This window comes from Catharus ustulatus, chromosome 13 (assembly GCF_009819885.2).
Source record: "Catharus ustulatus isolate bCatUst1 chromosome 13, bCatUst1.pri.v2, whole genome shotgun sequence".
In the NCBI taxonomy this organism is placed as follows: domain Eukaryota; kingdom Metazoa; phylum Chordata; class Aves; order Passeriformes; family Turdidae; genus Catharus; species Catharus ustulatus.
This window is the reverse complement of record NC_046233.1, coordinates 3518027-3541558: the sequence shown is the minus strand read 5'-3', so window position 1 is coordinate 3541558 and position 23532 is coordinate 3518027. Positions and strand designations below refer to the sequence as shown.

General features: G+C 42.3%; 1 protein-coding gene across 2 annotated transcripts in view; it reads right to left on the bottom strand.

Moving 5' to 3' along the window:
• Window positions 1-23532, bottom strand: part of PDZRN3 (PDZ domain containing ring finger 3) — a 128815-nt gene that overhangs the window by 24988 nt on the left and 80295 nt on the right. The window contains exon 1 of one of the 2 annotated variants that reach the window (XM_033071927.1): window positions 5522-5722. The exons of the other annotated variant lie outside the window; for it this stretch is intronic. Within the exon in view, the coding sequence (XP_032927818.1) occupies window positions 5522-5590 (69 nt within the window). The 5' untranslated portion in view covers window positions 5591-5722. Of the gene's footprint in view, window positions 1-5521; window positions 5723-23532 lie in introns of those variants that run through there. 2 annotated transcript variants of the gene reach the window in all.

The following is a 23532-nucleotide window of genomic DNA, read 5'->3' as shown; positions in this document are numbered from 1 at the left end:
GTTTATGTATATTTGATATTATTTATTCTGCTCCTCTCCTGTCAAATCCCTGACTTGTGACCAAGTTCCAGGGGGTCACTTGGATCTGCTCCCCTCTGCCCACCAAATCTCTGCAAGGACCAACCCCAGTGCTCATGTAACTGCAGAGTTGTCCTGTCCCAATGAAAATGAAGCCTGACCTTTTGTTCCATTATTAATGAACACAGCAAAACACATTTACTGAACCTGCACTTTTTCATTACTCCATATGCTTCCTTTTTTCCCAGCCCATGTCTGACATGTGACAGTAAAGCACAGAGTGATTGTCCCTGGTGCCTTCTCCCTTGTGACTTCTTGCCACCTGCTTCATAGCATTAAACAGATGTGTAAGTGTAAAGCATCACAAAACTCATCCCTTCAATCATTCATCATTAAAAAAAAAAAATCCTAATAAATCCATGCTATGGCTGAGCATTTTATCTGCCCACTGTAAAGATGAAAGGCACTGTAGATTTTAGGCAGATTATGCAGCAGTGAGATATTTCTTGTGCAAAGTAGGTCAGATTATGCATTTATATCACAGGTGACCATTAGGCATTTGTTTATTTCATATCAGCTCTTGTTTATGTTCCTTTAATGGCCAAAATATTCCTGTAACTTTACAATAAAGAATATCTGCCAGAGAAATCCTAACAGAGGCATTGCATTATTCATCATCAAGTGAAGAGGAAAATTTCAATTGCCAGTTTCTGGTAAATGTCTAATTAGGAAAGGGGACTTGTGAGCCACAGACAGGCGCCACGATCATTAAAGGGCAGTTTTCTGAAGATTATGAGTCTCCAGTCTGTCAAGCAGAGTTTTTCTACAGCTGAACTAATTCTGCAGTAGAAAACCCTGTCTAGAACAAAGCTTTTGGAATTAACATCTTGTTTAAGCAAACACATGCCTACTTTGAAGTAAGTGTGATAGGTTCACAACTGTTATTGAGGTCAAGTTTAATGGTAGTGAAGTGACAGAATCGAACTTCAGCACTAGTTTTAATTTCAGCTGCAGCACGGGCTGCACATACAGAGCACTTGAAGCCATACACTGTATTTCAAATAGTGCAGTTCCCTATAATTGGCACCACCACTTTGGTCTTAACATGGAAAACTACTGAAATGTAGAGCAACTAATTCTCTGGCTGCCCAATTAAATTTGAGGGTGTGAAAAGCATATGTACAGAGGCAATTATTTCTGTTTTCCAAATCTTACAGTTTTGATTAGGTTTTTTTTTTTTTTTTTGAGCTGAATGTTTATTTTGGCAAGCTTCACTTTGGCCCTGCTTTAGGATAACATCACTGCTCAGTAGGTTTAAGTCTAGTTAGACTGTTTCCTTGAATTAGGCTTTCTTACTGATTGATTACTTTGGTCTCATTTTCTCAAGTCTGAGCATGCAAATGGAATTCTGATGGCAAAGGGACCTGCACTGGTGATTAGCTCAGTGCAGCAGGTTTGTGTGGGAGCTCTGCTGCAGAGCAGTGCCCTGCAAGCTGCCAATGGAAAACAGAGTTGGCTTGTTCCTCATCACTGCTGACCCCTCATTAGCACAGAATTTGTATCTGACCTCGGTGCTTACATAACCTTGGCCACAGAGCATCTCAGCCTGCTCTAAAACACAACTCCAGCTTGTTCACCATTGTTTTTCACCAACACTGCCATTTTTCCATGGCTCAGGGACGTGCCAGGCCAGGAGCATGTGAGGGATGCTTTCAAGTTTCCGACACGCTGAAAGATCATGGCAACAACTGTTTATTTATATATGAACTTTAGTATTTGTGAGGGGTGCCAGCTCAACAATCACGGAGCAGAATCTTCTGACCTCAGCTCAGCTGAGCCAAGGGCAGTGGCAACATGAGCTTGTATCCTGCCAGCCTGTCCTGACCCTGGAGGGACAGCCTGGAGGAAGGGGCTGGGCTCCCTGCTCCGTTTTCTCAGAGTTTCTCAGCTGCAAGTTCCAGTTTTGCTGGGCTGTTCTTATGGCATCTTCCCACTGTGGGCACCGAGTGAGCTCCATCACCTTAAATCCCAGGGAACAGTTCTGAGCATTGCCCATGCACGTTCAGAGTTCTGTCTGTGATTTAAAATTCTATATTGACATCCTCAGAAATTCTTCCAGTGGAAGGTGTCCCTGCCCATGGCAGTGGGATTGGAATTACAGGATCTTTAAGTTCCCTTCCATTCTTAAGTTCATAAGTTCACCATTCTGTGATGCTGTGAGGATTCTATAAAACACTGTGTCCATGTAGGAAATTATTTCACTGTGTGTTTATCTCCCATACTGTGGCAATGTGTGCTTAGTGTTAAACAGGTACTGAAAAAGTTCCTTAAGCTGCAGGCATAAACTTTTTTTAGTCTGTTTTGCATGCTCAAAAGCTCTATCTCAGACGACTCATTCTTCTGTAAGTTTCCTCCAATGGAGTTTACTTTTTGGTCCCTCAGGAGTTTTCATACAAAGAGAAAAGCCCTTATTTCTGTTATTGTTTATGTAGGAGTTGATATTGAGAAAAGCACACCAGAAACCAGGTGTTAAACACCCTCCCAATTTTCTAGTTTTCTTTCTTCCCCCTTCTCCTTCCATTTTCACGACTTTTAGTATCTTCTGAAGAAGATTTCCATTTAACCAGACACCCAAAAAATCTAACAGTGTGTATCACTTCATTTAAGATGCTGTATTCAGCACGGGGATCCATCTAAGGTGGGATGTGCACCCCATTGCTGCCACCACCAGTGGTGACACTGCTCTGCATCAAGGCTCCAAGCTGCCACAGTCCCCTTTGTATTTGCAGCACAAAGCATTGATATGCACAGCTACAAGGACTCTAATGAGGAGGTGTCTTAATTTGGTTTTTATTATGTGATTAAAGGTACAATAAGGTAAGTGCTCAACAAGAGGGAAGACCATTGTTCTGCATCATTAAGCTCACAGTGGCCCAAAAAGAAATTGTAGGCAATGTGCCAAAGCCCTTAATGAAGAGGATCTCTTTGAATTATCTATGGATGAGGAAGGGATAAAGCCTGAGCCCTGGTATATTTGATCCTCTTTGTGCTCACTGTTAGAGGACTTACAGAGCCAGCCGTACCGGACCTTCTGGAATTGTAATTCATGGAAGCATTAATTTCCCAGCCACACTAAAGCTCTTGGCCTAATAGAGAAAGTGCAGTTATGTACTATTATTAATTCCTTCAAGTGTTTTCTGAATTCCTACATCTTGGAGTCATGAACTTTTAGAAAATAAAGCTAAGGAGATTTATTTGTAACGATGCTCAATGTTCCCTAAAATCAAGTTATGCAAATTTTGCCCAACTCAGATTTCTTAAATAGCCATGTCTTCTTTTCACATAATATTAGGGTTATAAGGATGACACAAAAAACCACTGTAAGAGACATTTCCCTACTGTTGGCAGATTTTGAAACTTTTATCTTCTACATTCTGTAATTTTAAATGGCAGTGATCCTTCATCTTCCTCACCATTAAATTTTAAGTGATTGCTCTTGTGTGTAGGTTACATGAGGACGTATTTTTATAGTTGTAGTGACATATAATTATCTGGATGTGCTCCATAAGCTATAGAATTCCCTCCCTCCTATCTTGCGAAAGAGCGAAATCAAAGCAGACCCCTGTTGAAATAATTTTGCACAGTTATTTATATTCTAGAATAATCAGGGATTATAGTCTTAAATAATTCAGGTTTTACTGTTAGAAATCCCAGTTTTACAGGATTACATGCACCTTTCACTTCTGTGGGAACTCAGGGCATTCCAACAGTGCTTCCCAAAAGACTTTCATACCTAATGAGGAGCACTGGGCACTCACACGTTGCTGCAGCACTTTGCAGGTTGACAAAATTCTAGAACCAAACTCCTGCCAGGGATCTGCACCTGCAGCCAGCACTGGATAGTTCACTCATCTCAGATATCAGCAGGAACTGTTCCTGGGACTCATTTCAGGACATGTATTTAAAGAATGCTGTCCTGCATCTGTTGGGAGATGTCAGCAAGTTGCAAAGATTCTCTGCCACCTTCCCTTCACGACAAAAATTGAGCAAGCTTCCTGAGCAATCACAGCATTTGTGATCGGGTGCTGTCTCAGTCTGTCCTGGTTGTTGCACTCCTGAATGTGACTCACTGACAGTCCCCAAGCCCAGACTGCCCAAAAACTTGGCAGGATAAGGAATTATTCCCACAGCCACCGCTGTATCTGAGCAGAGCATTCACACAAAGCACACCTGGCCCCAGGTGCGCTGCTGCAGGCAGCATCTGCAGCCGCTCCTCAGTTCAGAGCACCGTCCGAAAATCTGATTACCTCCCTCTCAAATTCCTCCCCCCATCACATGCAAGCAGCTCAGCAAGTGGAAGTATGCTGGTATAAATAGAAATGACAGTCAACATGTCTTTCTATTTGCTCCCACAGGTTTTTTTTTTCATTCTGCAAAGCGTCAGCGTCCTTTGGGTGAGCGAGCGAGAATTAGATCACAACTACGTGGTTAAAATTTAATCACTTCCCTACCAGCATAACACACAGACCCCATCTTTTATTCACTTTGTTGTCAGTGACATCAGTGTCTGGGATCAGCTGCAGGTGGGAAGGCAGCAGGACACGGGATTGCTGAGCAATTCCCTCTGCCGGCAGCACGGAGCAGCGCTGGGAATGTCACCCAGCAATTGTCACCGATCCCAAACCACCTCAGGAATGGCAAGGGGAAAAGTACAGCTCGAAGGATTGGGGTAGTGTCTGTCCATCCAGAGCTTTGTACAGACAACCCAATCCATCTTTCCAGTACTGACTAGGAGTGTACATGCCTGTGAGTATTTCCAGAGAGAATACATCCTGAAACACTTGGCCATCACTTCCCACTGCCTCAGCCCAAACTGTACTGTAGATGTGACAGAGTAAGAATTTCAGAGGCACACAGAAGGAAAAGCAGAAGCAAGAAATAAAATCCTTGTAATAGAGGTTGATGTGTTAATACACTCACAGAAAACTTCTCGGAAGGTTCCTATGAGTAATTTGATCTGTAGGGCAGTAGTTTTAATTGCTGTCAGATCTGTTTGTTGGCCGGTATTTTTACACATCAAGGTGCAACACCTACAGCAACTAGGTACAAACTCTCAGTGACAGGCACAGACCAGACTGAGCACCAGTGAACACACTGCACACAAACAAGTACAAAACCTTCCTTGTGCATCTTTCCCCACTTGTGCAAGGAGTGTGTGACCAAGCCACGATCCTTGACAAGAAATTTAACCTAATATATGTGGGATAAATGAACACAGTCTTATTTTGTGATGAAAGTTTTGTGAAGTTTGATGTCTGATAGCTACATTTATATATCTGATGTTCTGCACATGCGAATGGGAAGATACAGGCTAAAATCACAATCATTATCACAGAGATTTCAAACAAGGCAAACCCACTTTTCATTTCCATTTCTTGCCATCCCATCTTCCCAGCCCTTAACAGCAGCCACAACCTAAAAGAAACGAAATCCAATTCTTTACCTGACAAACTTCATACAGCAACTTGTACTGCTCCTCTGGCTTCTGCAGCGTGCACAGACTGCATCCCATGTTCAGGCTCCAGCGGCAGAAGGGCTCTCTCTGATTGCCCCGAGCAGCCAGAGCTCTGCCTGTGGCCGGCACACATCCAGGTGTGGTGTGAGCCCAGGTGAGGTGCGAGCCCCGGAGCTGTGCTGTGCTGTGCTGTGCTGTGCCCGGCTCGGAGCGCTCCTGCTCTGCCTCTCCCGGAGCCCAGCCCGGCTATATACCGCCACTCATGCATATTAACCACCCTCATTGACTATTCATAACAGGCACTGATACACAGGCTGGAATTGCCAGCTATGACAGCTGAAATTTCTCTAATTAACAGGCAAGTGCTTCAGTAGCAGGCGTAATAAAGGACACTAACAATTTTGTAAAGCATTTTGTAGCAATTACAAATAAACACGACTGCGTTTTACTACGGTCCCTCAGGATAATTCTTCCCACATTTCAGCGGGCTGGGAGCAGGGTTTGAACGTAAGGCACAATGGGATGAATGTCATGGTACAGAACTCAGCCGTGGTGGAGTTGAATATGCTCAGCAGCGTTTATTTCCCTCCTGGACTGTGGGGCTATTTGAGAGCCTCAGTTTTACAGCAGCAGCTGACTGAACTGGGTGTTTAACAAGCATAACAGAGAAAGGCATCTCTGTCCCTGAAAGCATCCACAGCCTTAGGAGCTGGCTGCAAAGCAAAGATATAAGTGAATGTATGTGGGTTCAGGGGAAAAAACAACAACAAAAAAGAGCATCTTGTGTTAATATTGATTAGCTTTAGATTAATACATATTCCAAGTGAAAAATAGCCATTTATGTGACCGACTCCCATTGTGTATTTGAGTGGTGTAAATGACAGCTTCACATATTATCTGTGATATTAAAAATATAAACTTTATGAGATTATAAAAACACGTACAATAAAATCAGTGTGGCATTTACGAGTGCTCAGCATTCGAGTGCATAGATCTGCATTAAACCTGTGCCACAGATGTGAAGGGTAAGACAGCAGTGAACTGCCCAATGAGCTAGAAAAGTACTCGTAACTCACAGGCTTTATGGATATTTTCCAGTCTGTGAGAAGCACTACCCAGTGTTGGGAGGCTGGATTGACTGCAATTTCCCCAGTTGTTTAAGCATTCAGAAGGGGGTGCATTTTTATAACCTCACTGCAACTCATTCTGCCATAAAGAAGAGAAGGTGACAGAGCAGGCAGGAGGGAGACCAAGGGTGCCAATCCCACAGGCACTGCCTGGACAGATGGATGGATCCTGAGCCCTGCTTATCTAACAGGTTCTGTTTGTCAGTGAGTTTCTGTGCATCACAAGGGAAATGTTGTGCAAGGACCATCTTTTCTGTCCAAACTCTACACAGGTGCTTGCTGTAGGGATCTTGTAGAGTACTCAGCTCTCGCTGCAATGGCACTGACTCATGGTTTGCATTAAAATGTTCAGTTACTGCAATGCAGCTCATGCTTTAGTACAACTTTAGTAAACACAGACTGACAAGAAGGGGTCCCTTGACTCTGAGGCTTTATTTTGGTAATAAAATTTGCCTGCCTACAGAAAGAAACAAAGAACAGAAAGAAAGGAGACCTCGTTTCAGTGGTGTCCAGCAACAGGACAAGGGACAATGGGCACAAATTGAAACACAGGAAGTTCTGTCTGAATATGAGAAAAAAACTTCTTTATTGTGAGGATGGCAGAGTCCTGGAACAGCTGTCCAGAGAGTCTGTGAGTCTCCTTCTCTGGGGTTATTCAAACCCACCTGGACAGCATCCTGTGCCACCTGGGCTGGATGGCCCTGCTGTAGCAGAGGGGATGGACTGGATCATCTCCAGGGGTCCTTTCTAATCCCACCTGAGACTGAAACCCCTGCCAAACACCCAAAAGCAAGGAGGAGCTTTATCCCTGAGCTGTGGCTGTGCTGCTTCCCTGTTGAGAGAGCTGCTGCCATGGTGGCACAAGTTGCAAGGCTGGAGCAAGGCAGAGGCAGCCTGGATGTTTCTGCTGCCCTCAAAGAATGATTCAGGCTGTCCCTGGTCAGATATGCCACTCACATACTACAGCTTTTCCAAAGCTGTGGACTTTGAACAACTGGAAAATTCTTGCATGAGGGGACTAGTGTTCCCTAAAAGCAGAAAGAGATGATGACGATAAGTGAATTAAATAAAAAAACCTCAGACTCTATGGAAATCGTAAAAAAGTTTATGGCTTTGATTAGATAATTTTTTGGTTATGTAATTTGATTAAGCAACTTAAGGTAAAGCTTCCAAAAACGTTGTCTGTGATTTTGGTTTTCTTCTTAAATGCAATTAAGTTTCTTCTCAAATACTAGATGCCATTTAAATAAATGTTGGTGTTCTGTTCAGGTGGCTGAGGTCAGTCAGGAATTTTTTTTTTTTAGGAGTAGCACGCAGCTGGATCTGCTTAGAAATAAAGCAGAAACATGCGGGATATTTAATTTCCAGTTTCAACGGAAACACACCTATTTGTTATTTCCCTATAGCAACGTGATAGACTGCAGGAGATAATGTTTCATCTGATTCAGAGAGATAATCCCTAAGTCAGGCCAGAAGAATGAGCCCAGCAGAAGATTTGTTTTGATGTGTGAGCGGAGGGTCCCATAAATGTGATGTTTGGGATTCTCCAGCAGCAAAGAGCTCACCCTGGTAAATGAGCTGCTCCTGGAGCCAGGCCAGGGCCCATCTCACTGGAGATGTTTCCATTATTGAAATAGAACTTGTATCTCCCCTGTTCATCTCATAGGCAAAATTGGCAGCACTGCCTCGGGTCAATATAGACTGATTTATACAGCACTTTGCCAAACTTTAAACATTTGGGCTGTAAACTCGTCCTGGGCTTTGCCCAGTGCTGATTTCTGCCTTTAATGGTACACTCGAGCTGAAGCTTCAGTCATTTCCAAGAGTAAGATTACAGGGAGGAAAAAAAAAGTTTGCCCATGTTCTGAAATTCTGGATGCTTTCTTTGAGAGGGTTTTAGTATCAACATAACTCGAAACAAGAATTTGAAGTTTGGCACCAGGGTGGTTTGCGTTGTCCCTGTGAAATCTGCTAAATTTGGTCAGCTCCTCCTAAGCTGTTGCAATTTGTGTGTTCTATGCACAAAGTTGGTACAAGCTTCCAGTTTAGTTCCTGTGAGACTCTAAAGGAGTTCAGTGAGTGATGGCAGGTCTGAGGAGGCCAGCTCCATTTCCTAGGGGACACCAAGAACAAAGGGATGCTCTGTGCTGGACCCATCCAGGCAGGGAGAGCCACACGAGCTGCTGGGATGGGCTGGATGTTAATTCTGTGACTGGATGTTAATTATGTGACTTGTTTGACCATATTGACCAATACTGATATTGACCAATATCAACATATTGACCAAGGAAGCCTGGTACCTTCCAGGAACCCTCACCTGCTGTACCTGGGGCAGGTAAATCCAGGCTTCCCTGGGCTGTGTCCAGAGCAGGCAGCTCGTTGTGGGACCTGTCACCATGCTAACAACGTGCCATGTGTGGTCTCGCCAGGGCCACAGATAATGAGCTTAACCAAATGGGCGCAGTGGAGGGTTTACATCACGTGTAATGGGAATGTTAGAGTGGTCCCAGCTGAATCTGAGCAATCCAGGCTGAATGGGAAGTCAGCGAGCCAGCTGACTGGGAACAATAGGAAATAGCCTTTGAATACACAAGGTGCCAGCAAGAGCTTTCATTAGCATTTATCTAGATTACTCACTCCCTGACTGCCTGCGTGTGACCCGGCTGCAAAATCCCCTCCGCCACAATACCTGGCTCCGACTGTCAGACATTTGCTTTTGTGTCCAAAAGCTAATTCCCAGGGAACAGGAGAAGGTGGGAAGCAGCCAGACTGCCACCACAAAGGGGAGGGTGCTGCTCTTGTCCCTGGACAGACAAGGAGGCAATGATGGTTTTGCTTTTTGCAAAAAAAACCCCAACAGTGTCTTAGTTTCAATTTGCAATCTCTCAGCTTGCAAGTCCAAACCCAACATAAATTTTGCCGTTTAAATGTTTGATTTATTCCCTGGCTAAGCCTGCCAGGAGCTGGCAGGTAAGGGGAATCCACGGGAGACTGATGCACTTCAGGTGTCCTGCCTGTCTGCACAGGATGGTGAATCAGAATAAAGAGGGAAATGAAGCACTGATGAGGGACCTGCACCCTGGAGGGGATCATTATTAGGGAACTCAAAGGCTAAAAAGCACTCTCTGCCAGCTTTTCAAGGGTAGGGGCTGGCGCTGCCAAGGGTTGGCTCTTGGACAGCAGTTCCCACCAGCAAGAATAAACTCGTGTCCTTTGTGTGAGGAGCAGATGGCACACAGCTCCTGCACAGAGCTGGCCACACACCAAACCCAGCTCGGGCTGGGAGCTCCTAATGCTGCCTGTGATATCCGCGATGGCTTGGCATTGTTTATTTTGTTTCTTTAAATGCAAGTTGGCTTTCCTATTCTGCAGTAACTATTTAACATTGTATTTCTGTACATATACTTAGCGAGTTCTGTTTAAACAAGTGATTCCTTTTTAAGCAGTGTGGTTAGGGAAGCGTTTGCTTAATATATCAATACTTTAATTACTTTTCGTGTTTTTACAAATATTTAAGACTTGTGAGAAACAAAAGCTAGGAAAAAGAACAGCTGTGACTTTATAAATAATTCTTGCTTTGGTGTGTTAAATAAACAGAAGTCATGGACTGTACAGATTATGGTTACCCAGTGTGGTGTCAAAGAGAACTGTGTTACACAACCATACTTCAAAGTTAAGTATCTGGGATTTTTCAAAGTGTGAGAAGGTGTTTTTTAATTATAACCATTGGGTTAGCCTTAAAGCTCGAGTGCCTCTGTTGGGAATGTGCTCAGACTGAGCTCCATTTCCCTGTGTTTATTTGAAAATGTTCAATAATACAACCCACTGATAGCTGTGAAGCACTGGGTTCTTAATAATACATGTAATTAGTGTGGATCTAATTTTAAAATACCCTTCTGAAAAGTTCTTTGTTGAATATGTGAAAGCAAACCAGGATTTTCAATGGCATCGTGCAGGCACAATAATTAAATACATACTCTAAATATAACAGCAAAAAGATCTCAATTCTGGTGGGGTTTTTTTGCATGTGGGCATAGCAATCTGCCTATGCATTGGAAGCTTCAAGACTGAGCCAAAATATTTAAACTAAAACATACCACAAGAGAGGATGTGAAAGCAAATGTAAAACTTTGGCTTTATTCCCATCAGTTAATGCTGAAGTCTTGAGATCCTTATTTGCTCCACTTAGCATCTCTGAAAGAGTTCCAACCCTCAGAAGTAACTGAAATGAAATGATACTTATTGTTAAACTGCTGAAGGAACTGTTGTGCCCTTGAAGCTCTCTAAAAGTCCGATATCTCTGTAATTTATGCCCCTTGGGGAAGGCAGTGATGCCTCAGGGGCATCCCAGCACCATCCCTGTGAGCACTGCAGGGCCAGCAGACACAGCACTATTGGGTTAATTCACTCTTCCATGAAGCAGAACGATGAGGTCAGAATGGGGTAAATAACTGTTTAATATGCCACTGAGACCTTGGGAAGGGGAGAACCAGGAGAGCTGACCTGGGGACCAAGGAACTCCTCCTCCCCTGGGCTGCTGATTACGGCAGTGCCAAGAGGTCTTGGCCAAAGCTGAAGACAAAAGGTGATCCCTGAACCTGAGGATGTTGCAGCTGGATTTACAGTGATGACACTGGGATGGAAGCAGGGTTTGAGAATGAACTCATCAGAAAGGGAATGCTCTTTCACCTAAGCATAACCAGCTCCAAAATCACCATCTGCCAGTTGTGACACTCCCAGCCTAGCAAAGCCCAGCTGAGGGAAGGAGCTGGAGGCAGATCACACTCCTCATCCTTTAGCTCAAATCCCTCATCCCTTTTCCATTCAGGACACAATGGGAGCAGCCACCGCGAAGCACAAAACCAAAAGTACGGAAGGCTGGCAAGGAAATGAGAAAATCTGATTATAGGCTGGATTTGTGTTCTAAAAGCTTCTTCCCTGTTAGCTGAAACCTCAGCTTCCTCTCAAAAAAGCATCTTTGATTTCCTGGTTTTGATGCTGCAACAGCCAAACTAATCTCTGTAATTTTTTACGGGTTATTTAACCGGACAGCTTCTATTTAAGAAGAATGACAAATTTAAGCTTGCACAAATTGTCACTTTTTACATGGTGAAAGTGCTGTGGTTATTGTTAGCAGCTACGAGAATATACAATAGCAAATTAGGAAGATTTAAAGGAAGAAAGTGGATAATGAAAGCACAGGAGTGTGAGTCAAATGTTAGTTCTACACTTGTGTTTATAAGGTTCACATGCTCTCAAATATGAAATTACTTACAGTGCATCAATCCCCATTTTGATTTTGCTGTGAAATATCACTTTAGAGAGACAGTATTGGTAAGCACAGGCTGCTCTGAGTGATGGTTATTTCAAAATAAGAACATTTTCTGTAAAAGTGATAATACACTTTTAATAATCTCAGAGCACGCCAAATGATTGGGTGAGCTTGAATGCTGCATAAAAACTATTGACATAGTACTTCATCTTTAAAACTGATAGACACGTGCCCCAAAAGCTAATAAAGTTCATTCTAAAGTAGTATATCATAGCCTGTGATAGCTTTGGCTCCTGATCATATAACTGTAGCCCAGGGACAAAGAAAATTGAAGTGATTTAGAAAGGTACCCAGTAGGATATATCTGATATTAGGCAGTTTGCTGAAGCAAAACAGTAAAGTCAGAGAGATACAAAGGTGTAAAATCCATTTGGCTGTGTCCAAGTGCTTCTACTCTCTGACCTTAATGTCTCCAGATGAACTCCCCTTAGGGTCAGCTGAATAATGCTTAATAACCTATGGCCAGAAACTGCCAAGGCGTGCTAAGGATCACAGCCTTCCCTTCTGTGTTTTAGCTACTGTATTCATATCAAGAATTTTAAGCCATTTCTACTTGAAAAGATATTATCTTTCATTTCTCAGGTTTTACTGCTCCACACTTAATCTGAAACAGAGCAAAACAGGAATGCCATCTACGGTTCATTAGGTTTTATATTAACCACCCGATGAAAAGAATATGTGGGAATATGAAGCATTAATGGTAAATGGCAGAATGAAAGGACTTGCTTATGTGTTTGCCTTTGTTTTCATTTCCAGGTTCAGGTGGACAATGAGGGGTTTGATTGCTCATTCTCAGCTAGAGCTCCTGAGCAGGGAAGACCCAGGAGACGAGCAGACCTTCAATGAGACGGGATCCGAGTCTTTTAGGAACAAAGGAAATGGAAGTGTTCCTTTCTGTCTTTGAAGCTGGGAAAGATGTGTTTGCACTGAAGGAGATTGGCATTAGCTCCAGAGCTGGTGTGTGTGATTAATTCCACTGTGGGCTCTCCGAGGGGACAGCAGGGACTCTGCTGGGGACGTGAGGCAGCAGCAGGGTCTGTGCTGCTGCAAAAGTACAGCAAAAGCAGAGCAGGTGTGTGGGGTAGGAGGAGGGGACAGGGAAATGGGGATTCTGGCTGGGTGCAGTCCAGAGCCAGGCTGTGTCTGTGCTGGGAGCTCACCTGTACTCTCCCAGCACCACCAAAGCTGAAACTGTGGGAGGATACAAAGCTGGCTCAGGTCCTAGCCAGTGCAGATTTCCATTGTTTAGAGACACACCAACAGTGCATAACAATATTTGCTTCCCATTTATCCTCTTTGCAGTGTAATCTCACCATGGAATTGCAGTGATGCTGGTTCATGTCTCATTTCATTGTAAAATCAATCCTCTTGCAAAAACATTGATTGGATAAAAGACACTAAGTATTAATGCCTTCTCTGACACAAGAAGGACACTTCTCATGCTTAACTTGGCTCATCTTGAACAAGAAATTCTGGTTCAATGAGGAAAGTCATAGAAGCATTTAGGCTGGAAAAGATCCTTGAAGTCATCAAGTCAGCATTAATCCCTGTTGGAGGGCACATAATTCCCAATTTTGTTCCTTCTCCAGGTCACATCACCTGGCTTTATCTTCAGTGTCAATGGAAGAGATTTCCACCTGTTATTAGCACTGTATTTCTGGGCAGCCCTGTGAATCAATGTTTACCTTAATGAAAAACATAAATTACCCACATTGGCTCTTGTATTGGCCAACTGCATGGAGTTATCCCTCAGCTGTACCTCCTCTGCCATCTCTTCCTTTAAAATACACATTCTGATAAGCACTATTGATCAGGCAGTATTGAAATGAATGCACAGATATAAATATTTGATAAAAGGCAAAGCAGACAGGGAATCATAACCCAGAAGTGATCATTCCTATCAGAAGATGCATTCACCCACTGATCTTATCATTTCCAGTGAAGCCCAGAGCTGCTGATTTTCCCTGATCCACAATCTGCATTCCAGTTTTCCTGCAGACTGATTTCCCTGCATTTCTCTGCAGAAACAGACCAATGCCCTCAATAAGAATTTTACAGACAGAATGGAAGTTAGAATACAAATATTAATTAATGACATTGTCTACTAACAGAGTAAGGGGCTGTGTTTCTTTCAAAGTCGTATTATGTGTCTAGAATTTTCATCCTGCAGCATGAACCCATGATGCAGAACATGAAAATTTGTGTGATTAATGATGACAGAAAATTCAGACTGTTCTGGACACAAATGTACTGGACTGCACATACATATCCAGAGGCACAATCACACTGTGCTGGGGGGAAGATTTCTGGATTTCTGAGAAACACACCTACGAAAACATTAATGAACCCCAGATGATGGGGCTGCCTACTTAAAACACTACACTGGTTGCCAGTATGATGATCAACACGATTTTCTGTGCTATTTAATTTTTTTTCTGTTTCTTGGCTGTAGTTAGAAGGTCATAAACTGCCAGGCATGTATTCCCTAAGTCTTTGAAATTCAAGTTGCTCTCTGCTTTCTTTGAGTTTCATGTTCTTAGTGGAGGAGAGAAATCACAATAATTACAGCTTAAAATAGTCTCATTTCATGGTGTGGCTAACAAGTGAAACTACAAGTAATGATGTAATCTAACATGTCAAAAAAGAAAATGAAAAGAGGAGACAGAAGGCAGGACAGAGCCAAGGGATGCGATGTGCCATGTCATCTCCTAATTAACTAACTGATCCTTTAAACTGTCAAAATCAGCCAGCAACTCCATGGCCCAGTGTCTTATTAATATTCATACTGGGCCATGAGAAGCTCTGATTCCAGTCCCAGTGGTTATAGTTAAACAGTAAAAAAAAAAAAAAAAAAAAAAAAAAAAAACAAAAAACCCAGGGCTGCAGGAACATCACAGTGAGAGGGAAATGAAGGCACCACCCTGCTCCCCAGCCCTCTGCAGGGGAACCCTTTGCACATTGATTTCTGGATTACTAGTGAGGTCACATATTAAAAAAAATAATTATTTTTCCTCTTTCCACATTGTTAATCATATTAAGCTCCACGTTGTCAAAGGAAAGAAAGATGCATGGAATGTTTTGCAATGTAAGCCCATTTTTAATTTTGCCCACACCAAAGGAATATGCAGTTAATAAACCTCGGTTGTTTGGAGGAATGGGGACATTCATTTGGCCGTGTAGGATGCAATTCAGGATTGTTTTTGCAGAAATCTGGGGCCCACAAGAAAAATAATCTTCCATAATCTTCTTATAATGCAATTATTCTCTTACATTTCAGCCTGCCAGTCTCTTCCTACTCCCACTAAGCAGTTTCCTGAACCTTGAAGTCTAAGGGAGCAGCTGACATTTGGTTTCTCCATTCATTTTCTGTTTAATTCTTCATGGCAGGACAATGCTTTAAAAACAAAAAATAATAAAAATCCTCTCTGCTCTGAATTACATGGACTATTTTGGGGCCCATCCTGTCACAGACAGGGATGTGCCTGTGTGCAGTAGGAGATGGGGATGAGGAGGTAGTTCAGCACCTTCTGAAGTCAAAAGGAGTTTTGACATCAGCCTTTTACAATTAATTTCAAGCCCAGGCTATTTTGAGGGCAGTTAATCCCGTTTTATACTTGCCATTTCTGGCTGTGCATGGCATAGTAGAAAGCAATATATTATATAGCCCTTTATAGCAGCATGATCAGTAAAGGAGTAGCTGAGCCATAAATCACATGCTGTACCTCTCAATGAAAAATAATCCAATTCATGGAATCTCATTAATTGATATCCTTTATTTAATTGATACACTAAAGGAAAAATATCTTGGTTTACCCCCTGTCTCTTCTGTTCTTTTCCCTGCCCTTGCCAGTTTCCTCTGATATAATTTTTTGCAGTTTGACACAGCACTTAGAGGAAATAAAAGCCATATTTCCCACCTGCAGAGCCTGTGTGGGTCCCTGTTCCCAGGAGCCAGCTGGGTGAGGAGTGGCATTCCCTGGGAATTGCCCTCCTGATGCTGTGGGCTGGCCCAGCCCCTCCTGCATCCCACCAGGAGCATCCCAGCAGAGGGATTTTGGGTTCTCACCACAAAGCCCTCTCAGCCCTGGGTCACAGCAGGCAGTTTTTGGTGCTTTTCCCTGGTTTTCCACTGGTGGTGGAGCCTGGCTGTGCCCCTGGAGCAGTGTCAGAGTATTCTGGAATAGACACCAGAACCGGTGCTGTGCAGTTCTTGTCTTCTTCCCTGGACATAAACACACAAAGCCTGGGGCAAGATCTGCATCAAAACATCCACACTGTGCCTACAGAGAGCTGGGGTTTGTCTGGGAGCCACTCAGTGCTTTCTCACCCCCCAAAAAAATTTATCTTCAAGCAAAGCTATCAACCCAAATATTTAACATCACATATTTAACTCTGTTGTTTAAGCCCTATTATGGATGAAAGGCAGGCTCCATTAAAGAAAAAAAATAAAATTAAATACTCCAAAGTGTCTATCAGCTGGGTTAACATCAGGCACTGAACTGCCAGACCACAAATCTTGAATATGTTGACGCTAAATGTCTACGAGGAGCATATGTTATGGATCAAAGAACACACTGATTAATCCAGCAGAGACAAAAGTCTGTCACTTTGGTCATGGTGCCATGGTACCACAGAAGACAGGACTAAGGAAGCACATGAATAGAAAACAAATGCCAATGAAAGAAAGAAAGGAGAGAAAAGGAGGTTATGATATAAAATAACAGTCACACGCTTTCACCCATGGATGAGGCTTCTTAATGCATTTCCTGTTTTTTAAAAAATAAAGTTCTCAAGGTTTTGGGACAGATATGAATTTCTGTCTGTTGCCCTGCCATCATTTTATTAATGTAATTTATATTGATTCAAGCAGTCCCTAATTTTTCTTGTGGAAGTTGTCTGCATGAGGCTGTCTGTTTACATGGGTGCATCATGAGGGAACAGGAGCCTGGAATCCCAGCAGTGCATTCCGAGCTAGGCTGTTTTTCTCCAGCACTTTGTTGGTTTATTTTGCATTTCTGCCACGTTTAGCAGAGCAGTGTCTTGTCCACATGTAGTTTTACTGCAGCCCTTCAGCTGAGGTGCTAAAGTAGAACACACTCTTCTTAAAATCTACTTGAAAGCAGAGGAAGAGTTCTTCTTTTTCAGTATTTTAAAGTATTTCTCCATTCAGTATCACAGACATGAGCACATCCCTGTATCTGGTATGTATTCCTTAAAGAATGCTTCAGAAAACCTTTCCCGTAATTTACAAAGGGACACTTACTTCAAACATTTCCCCTTTAGTTCTGGTATTTGTTTGAAAGTGTTTCAAACATTTGCTTTCTCTGCATTAATTTCTTCCTCACTGTAGCATTTAGTTTTTAATTAGAAAGGGGGGGAAACCAACTTAGGAAAATGAGACTTTCCTAAATTCAAGTTTTAATACTGAAAATATTCCTCGTGTAGGAGCTAGCAAATCCCATGGTCTGTGAGTTTACAACTGCTTATAAACTGGGGGATCTGCACACAGATTACATTTGGGGCCACCTGATTTTGTGGCAAGAATGGGATTCCCAGCACCCTTTTAGCTCCCAGAAGAGTCTGTGCTTGAGCTCTGCTGCAGGGCTCCCAGTCCTGCTGTCACTCAGTGCTGTTTGAATCCCCTTCATTCTGACAAGGTGGCCACCTCCATCATCACAATATCCTGTCCACACACGTGCAGTTGGCTAAATTAATGTATAATGCATGGACCAGGTTTCTCAAAAGTAGTCTGTGAGGGGGTATATTAACTATACATGTTTTGTCAATTTTCCATCTCATTTGGGTGCAGATAAGTTATCAGTAATCTCAGACAAGAGATATTTGTGTGTGAGCAGCTGTGCATATTTTATGTTGGCAATAGCTGCTTACACCATGGTACCTAGGAAGCATGTCAGGAGCTTCAATTTTACCTGATTTTATTGCACACTGATGCCATGGGTTTTCTGAAGGAATAACCACAGCTGTGTCCAGGAGATTCCTTTAACAAGCCACTGCTTGTTCTATTTGTCCTCAGCTTGCTTTTCTGCATAATTTAAAAGGCAGCTGTCACAGCTACCTGCTGTCCTGCCTGAAACCTGGACAGTGTTAAATAAACCTGACATTTGTACAGTGCTGAAGAAACCCCACACTGAGCCCAGCCCTCTCCATGAGCCTCCCTGATCCCATTCCCAGCAGCCAGGCTGGGATACATGGAAAAACAACAGCAACAACTCATCACATCACATTGCACTGCCAGAATGAGCAGCCTTCCCTCAGAGAAAGAGTTAAAGTTAATTGCATGGTAAAGACCATGAGATCAGAATCCTGGGACTCAGGAACTGATTTATGCACTGCAAATGTGTATATCCTTTGCAGAAAAGGCCATTTCCTGTTTAAAAATGTAAAAATACTTGATTAAACTCTGCGGTTCCCAAACCAAACACATTACACTCTTCAGTCCATTAAAACTCTGCGAGCCCGTTACTTATCGTGCTGTGATGGATTGATTGTATTTAATCTCTCCTCCTTCTGAAGTTGTTTTCATTTCCTGCAGCCCTGTGCCCTCCCAGCACCAACACACCAGCAGTGCATTCACTGGCCGCCAACAGAGCTGATTATAAAATTCTATTGTCACTTGCACAATGTTTATATGAAAACAGCCACATTTTATGAGTCATTATTATTATTGTTATTATTGTCACAAATCCAGATGGAAGCTGGAGCAGGATGGCAATAAGGACACCTGAGCACTGGAAATTCTTATCTTCTACCATTAAATTAAGTCAGTGTCAGAAGGTCTGATACATTTGAACAATGCTGCACTATATTACTCTACAAAAAACACTTTTAGCTGAAGCTGAGCAGAGTAAACATGTTTTTTAAAAGAAAAAAAAAAAAAAAGGTGGATCTTGACCTTTCCTCTAACTGTCCAATAACAGTTTGCTATTTACCAAAAAACAAAGGTAAATACTATTAGCAGAGCAAGCTTCCCTGCTGTATTAGAAATACTCAGGGGCACCAGTGCAGTCAGACCTTTTCTTCCTCACACCTACTCAGGGACTTCTTGTACAGCTGAGACTCCCTTAGAAGTGTTAATCAGGCTGGTTCAAGCAATTTATGAAATAGAAACTCTCACCAAGTTGGAGCACAGTGCAAAGCCCTGGTGTGCAATATTGGTGTCATAGATAATTAATTTCCTTAAAGATCAAGTTCAGGAATCTTTTTCTGTGGAGTTTCTGAGTCATTGCTCATTTCATGGTTTAGGGCTCTGTTTATCCTGAGATTGGTGAACACATACAAGCTTCTTAAAGCTGTTTTCCAGGTCTGTGCTTCTAAATGATTTCCTTTCTCTCTCCTACTCACACATTTAAAAATATGAAGTGTAACAGCAAAAAAAAAGCTAAACTGCAGTATTCATAAGTTCATCTCATCTCAAAAGAATGGAATAATTTTTCAAAAATAGTGTGTGTTGTTGAAAGTGTGAAATACAGATAAATTATACTGTAGACAATTTTGTATTGAGAAGGGAAACTACCTGCTTGGTGTTTGTTTTCACTTAAAGAGTTCTCAGTAGTGTCTGTCCACTCTAATTTTCCTCAAACCCCCTTGTGTACGAATTCTATTGTGAACTTTTTCTAACAAACTTGGGCAAATGTGATGGAGAGTTACAGGCTGCATAATTCATGGAACACTAAGGTTGGTGGTGCTTTTTCATTTCTCTTAAGCACAGAGATCTAGCTGAAACTCAGGGTTTGCATTAGTGCCTTTTCAATTCAGTGTGGTGATGAGGAGGCAGAATTAATGGGATGGCTTCTGAATCATTGCATGCAATCTGAATGTGTGGCTCACACATCAAGAACAGTAGTAAAGAAGAAGGGAAGAATTACTGTTCTTCCAACAAACACATGGCTTCTGAGTGGTGGGAGGCAAGAATTGCTGTTACAAAATATAATGCAGCCAGAAAATTCCAAAAGGTGGCATGTTGGGATTTTTAAATGCCTAACATCAATTTAATTCAAAATGATGCCCCAATGGAAATGGGATTATTTTATCTGCTAACTTATCTCCAGGAATCTAAAAAGCTTTGGCTCATCAGTCAGGTACAGTTAACATTACACCTTTCAGTTCTTCAGTAAGTAATTTTTCAGATCAGTCTGACTATGTGGCTTTTAAAGCTGACCATTTGCTGGAGAAAGTGAAACAACAGGAAGAAATGGTGTGAATTTTTTCCTGCTGCTGTGGACATAGCCTTTTGGTTGCTCTGGTAATTACTTGGATCAGACCACAGGACTTGTGTGATTAGCCTGCAAACTTTGCTCTGAGCTGGAAGAGAAAAGATTAATCTTTTTAATCTTTCCAAGTGTCACAGCACACCCTGGCATTGTGCTCTTGGTCAGGGGGGTAATTTCTTAAGTTGCATGTTTGGGGTTAAAGTCTTGCTCTTGAGTTGCAATATGTGACTGGGGTTTAAGTAACTGTTATGTGTGATTAAGAGTAATTCTGAGCAATTAAAGAAAACAGTTCATTTGTGGCAGGTGGCAGAAAGCTAAAGAAGATAATTACTCTTTTTAGCCATCTGTGTTAAGTGCCATTAGCAGAATTAAACCGGGATTCGCCACTTTGAAATTTGAGGCAAAGTTCTTCTCCCTTAACTACATAATATAATATTGTCTGAAGTCTAATTACAAAAAAAGAGAGTAATTTCACCCTGCTTGCCATGAGGTGCCTATTTGTTAATTTTGTTAAAAATGTTGGCACTCCCAGCTATGATAAATTGGACAACTGCTTGTACTAAATGTCTTTGAATTACGTGTTGGTTCTGGAAAGCTGTTCAACTTTGAGTGAGTTTATCCTGAAAAGCCCTGATCTGCAGCAATAAACTTCTGCTGAAAAGAAGAATCATTTCTACCCTCCTGTCAGGTGTACTCTGAAATTCCCCAGTGCCCTTCCCAGGCCTGCTGAGGATCTGAGCACTCCCAGGCTCAGGCAGTGAGCAGTTCCAGGAGCATGTGCTGAGATGTGGAAAATCCACATCACCCAAGCAAAAAAGCAGGGGAGACCTTTCCTGGAGGAATGAACACACAGTGCAGGAATCCCTGCCTGCTGTCAGCTCTGGAAGCCTGCAGGGAGTGCAAACCAATCCCTTCTCTCTCCAGCTGTGTGATGATAGCACCAAGCCCTGCTGGAAATGGAAAGTACAATTCTGGAAAAGCAGTCATCTCTGAAAGTCTGGAATTTTTTCCAATTTCTCTGTTTTCTGGTGATTATAAGGAGGCTGAGTTTCATGACTATAGGACCTGGCTCATGTTTTACCTTCTGGTATTTACCAGTTGTGTCTGCTCTGTACTTTCGCTATGGATATCAGGATTCTGGTAAAATTCATGTCACGCTGTAACCACACACAGACACTGTCTCACTCACTGTATTAAGGCTACTCTGAAAAAACTGCAAATTTTTCCAAATACTAATGGAGCTTTTGATTATAGAAGTACTTGAGCTTGGGATTTTTTTACAGTAAACTTTAATCATCAGTAGGAGTTTTCATGTTCACAAGATGATCCCAGCTAATTAATGAATCTTTCTTACTGATTAATACCAGCTATATTTCATTTTAAAATGGGTGGATTAGGTTAAGGGAATTTTATCAGACTTTAATGACTGTAATGACCAATTATAAATTTAAGGGTGTATTAGGATTTCTCTCTTGTGTGAAACACTTTACAATAGCATTTTTTTCATAACCTGAAGCTGTGTTTATTGGCAGTACTTGTGTAATTAGACTTTAGCAAGGACAGGAGCAGGACACCTACAGGGACACTAAACAGGGCTGGGTTCAGAAGGTGCTGCTCTCTAAAGGCAGCACAGGACAAGGATCTGAGATGGTCATTAAATAAGGAAGAGGTTCACAGCCCAAACCTCAGTGATGTGACAGACATATAAGAAATGAAGGACTGAGGATGGGAGCCCCAAAATCTCATTTATCTCCTCAGAGCACTAAGAGAAAGCATCAGGGCTTTCTGATGCTTTTGGAGCAGCATCTCCAGCTCCACCACAGATTTTGATCTTTTCCATTTTCAGCATTTTCCATTTTTGTATCTTCTTGATACGAAGACAGTTCTGGGTGATTTGTGTTGGCAAACTTGGATCAACAAAGCTGCTTTTTGTTGTCGAGAAATACTACATTTGTCTTAGCATAACATTAAAATGGAAATGTAAATACAGACACTCAGAGTCATCCCAGATTCCTTCAGACATCCATGCACCTGCCAGGTGGGATGCAGGGCTCAGAGGACCTGCAGTATCCTGAGGTCAACCCTGACATTCCACAGTGCCTAAAATGCCCCTGAACTTGGATGTTGAGGCAGCAAAATCCCAGTTCTGGCACGGTGTGAATGCTCCTGCCAAGCTGATCAGGCTGTTGGAACAGGCTGAGTTGTAGCTACATCCAGAAGAATCAAATAGACATTTACACAGATTAGATGTTATTCTGTGTAAGGTTTCTCACTCTGTTTATTGTGCTTTGGTCTGTAAGTCATTGCACTGTTCCTTTAGCTGGTGAGATGTCTTTGAAATAAAAACAATGTTTGCTATGGAGGCAATATAAGCATGTTGAATTCTAATGAGTAGGTTTATGTTAAATATACAGGACAGTTATTCAAATCTCCTCTGTGAACCAGACATTCTGGGAGTGATGTTGCTAAGCCAGCTCTGCTGTGGAGCTGTGTCCTTCCCAGATACTTCTCCCTTCATTATTTCCTTCCTGAGCTGTGTTCTGGGACCCGTACAAAAGAAAGGAGTGGGAGGCAGAGATTGTGCAGGAGAACAAAAGCCCTTCAAATAACTCTTTTAGACACTTTTCACACTTTAATTGAATAAATTGTACAGAAAATCCTATGTCTGTGGTATACAACTCCCCAGGTGCTCTCAGCTACCATATCCACAGCTGCTTATATTCAAACTAGGTAATTTAATACACTTTTATCTGTATGTATTGTACAGTGTCTTTTAAAATCAAATGGCTGTGAATTTTGACTTGGAACAAAGCAAACACCCTGTGAAGGGACACTGCCTCCCTGCTTGGATGCTGCTGTTCATCTCTGGGTGTCTGAGCACAGTTAAAAAAAGCCCTTTATGCTGATGTATCAACTCTGTTTTCAACCACTGTGTAATGTCACTAACATGACATCCATGCACAAAAAATGTATGGCTCATGGCAGTTGGCAAATCAGCTCCTGCCTGGTGCTCCCCAAGGGGAGGGATTCATGCATGAGGCTGCCAAAAGAAGGGTCATGATTCAGTTTGGCAGGAGCATAGCCTGGACACATTTTCCTTTAATTGCTCCTTGTCATGTGAGATGTGGTCCTGGGTGACACCGTGGCTAGAGCAATACAGAAAATAAATGCTCACTATCTCATCCATGCCAGAATCTCTAAATGCTCTGCTTATTTTGCCAGTGATCGTTAAAGAAAAAATAATTAGTGTTTCATTTTCTCCCACCTTTTTCCCCCCCACATTTCTGAATGATGCAGGAGTCAACCTAA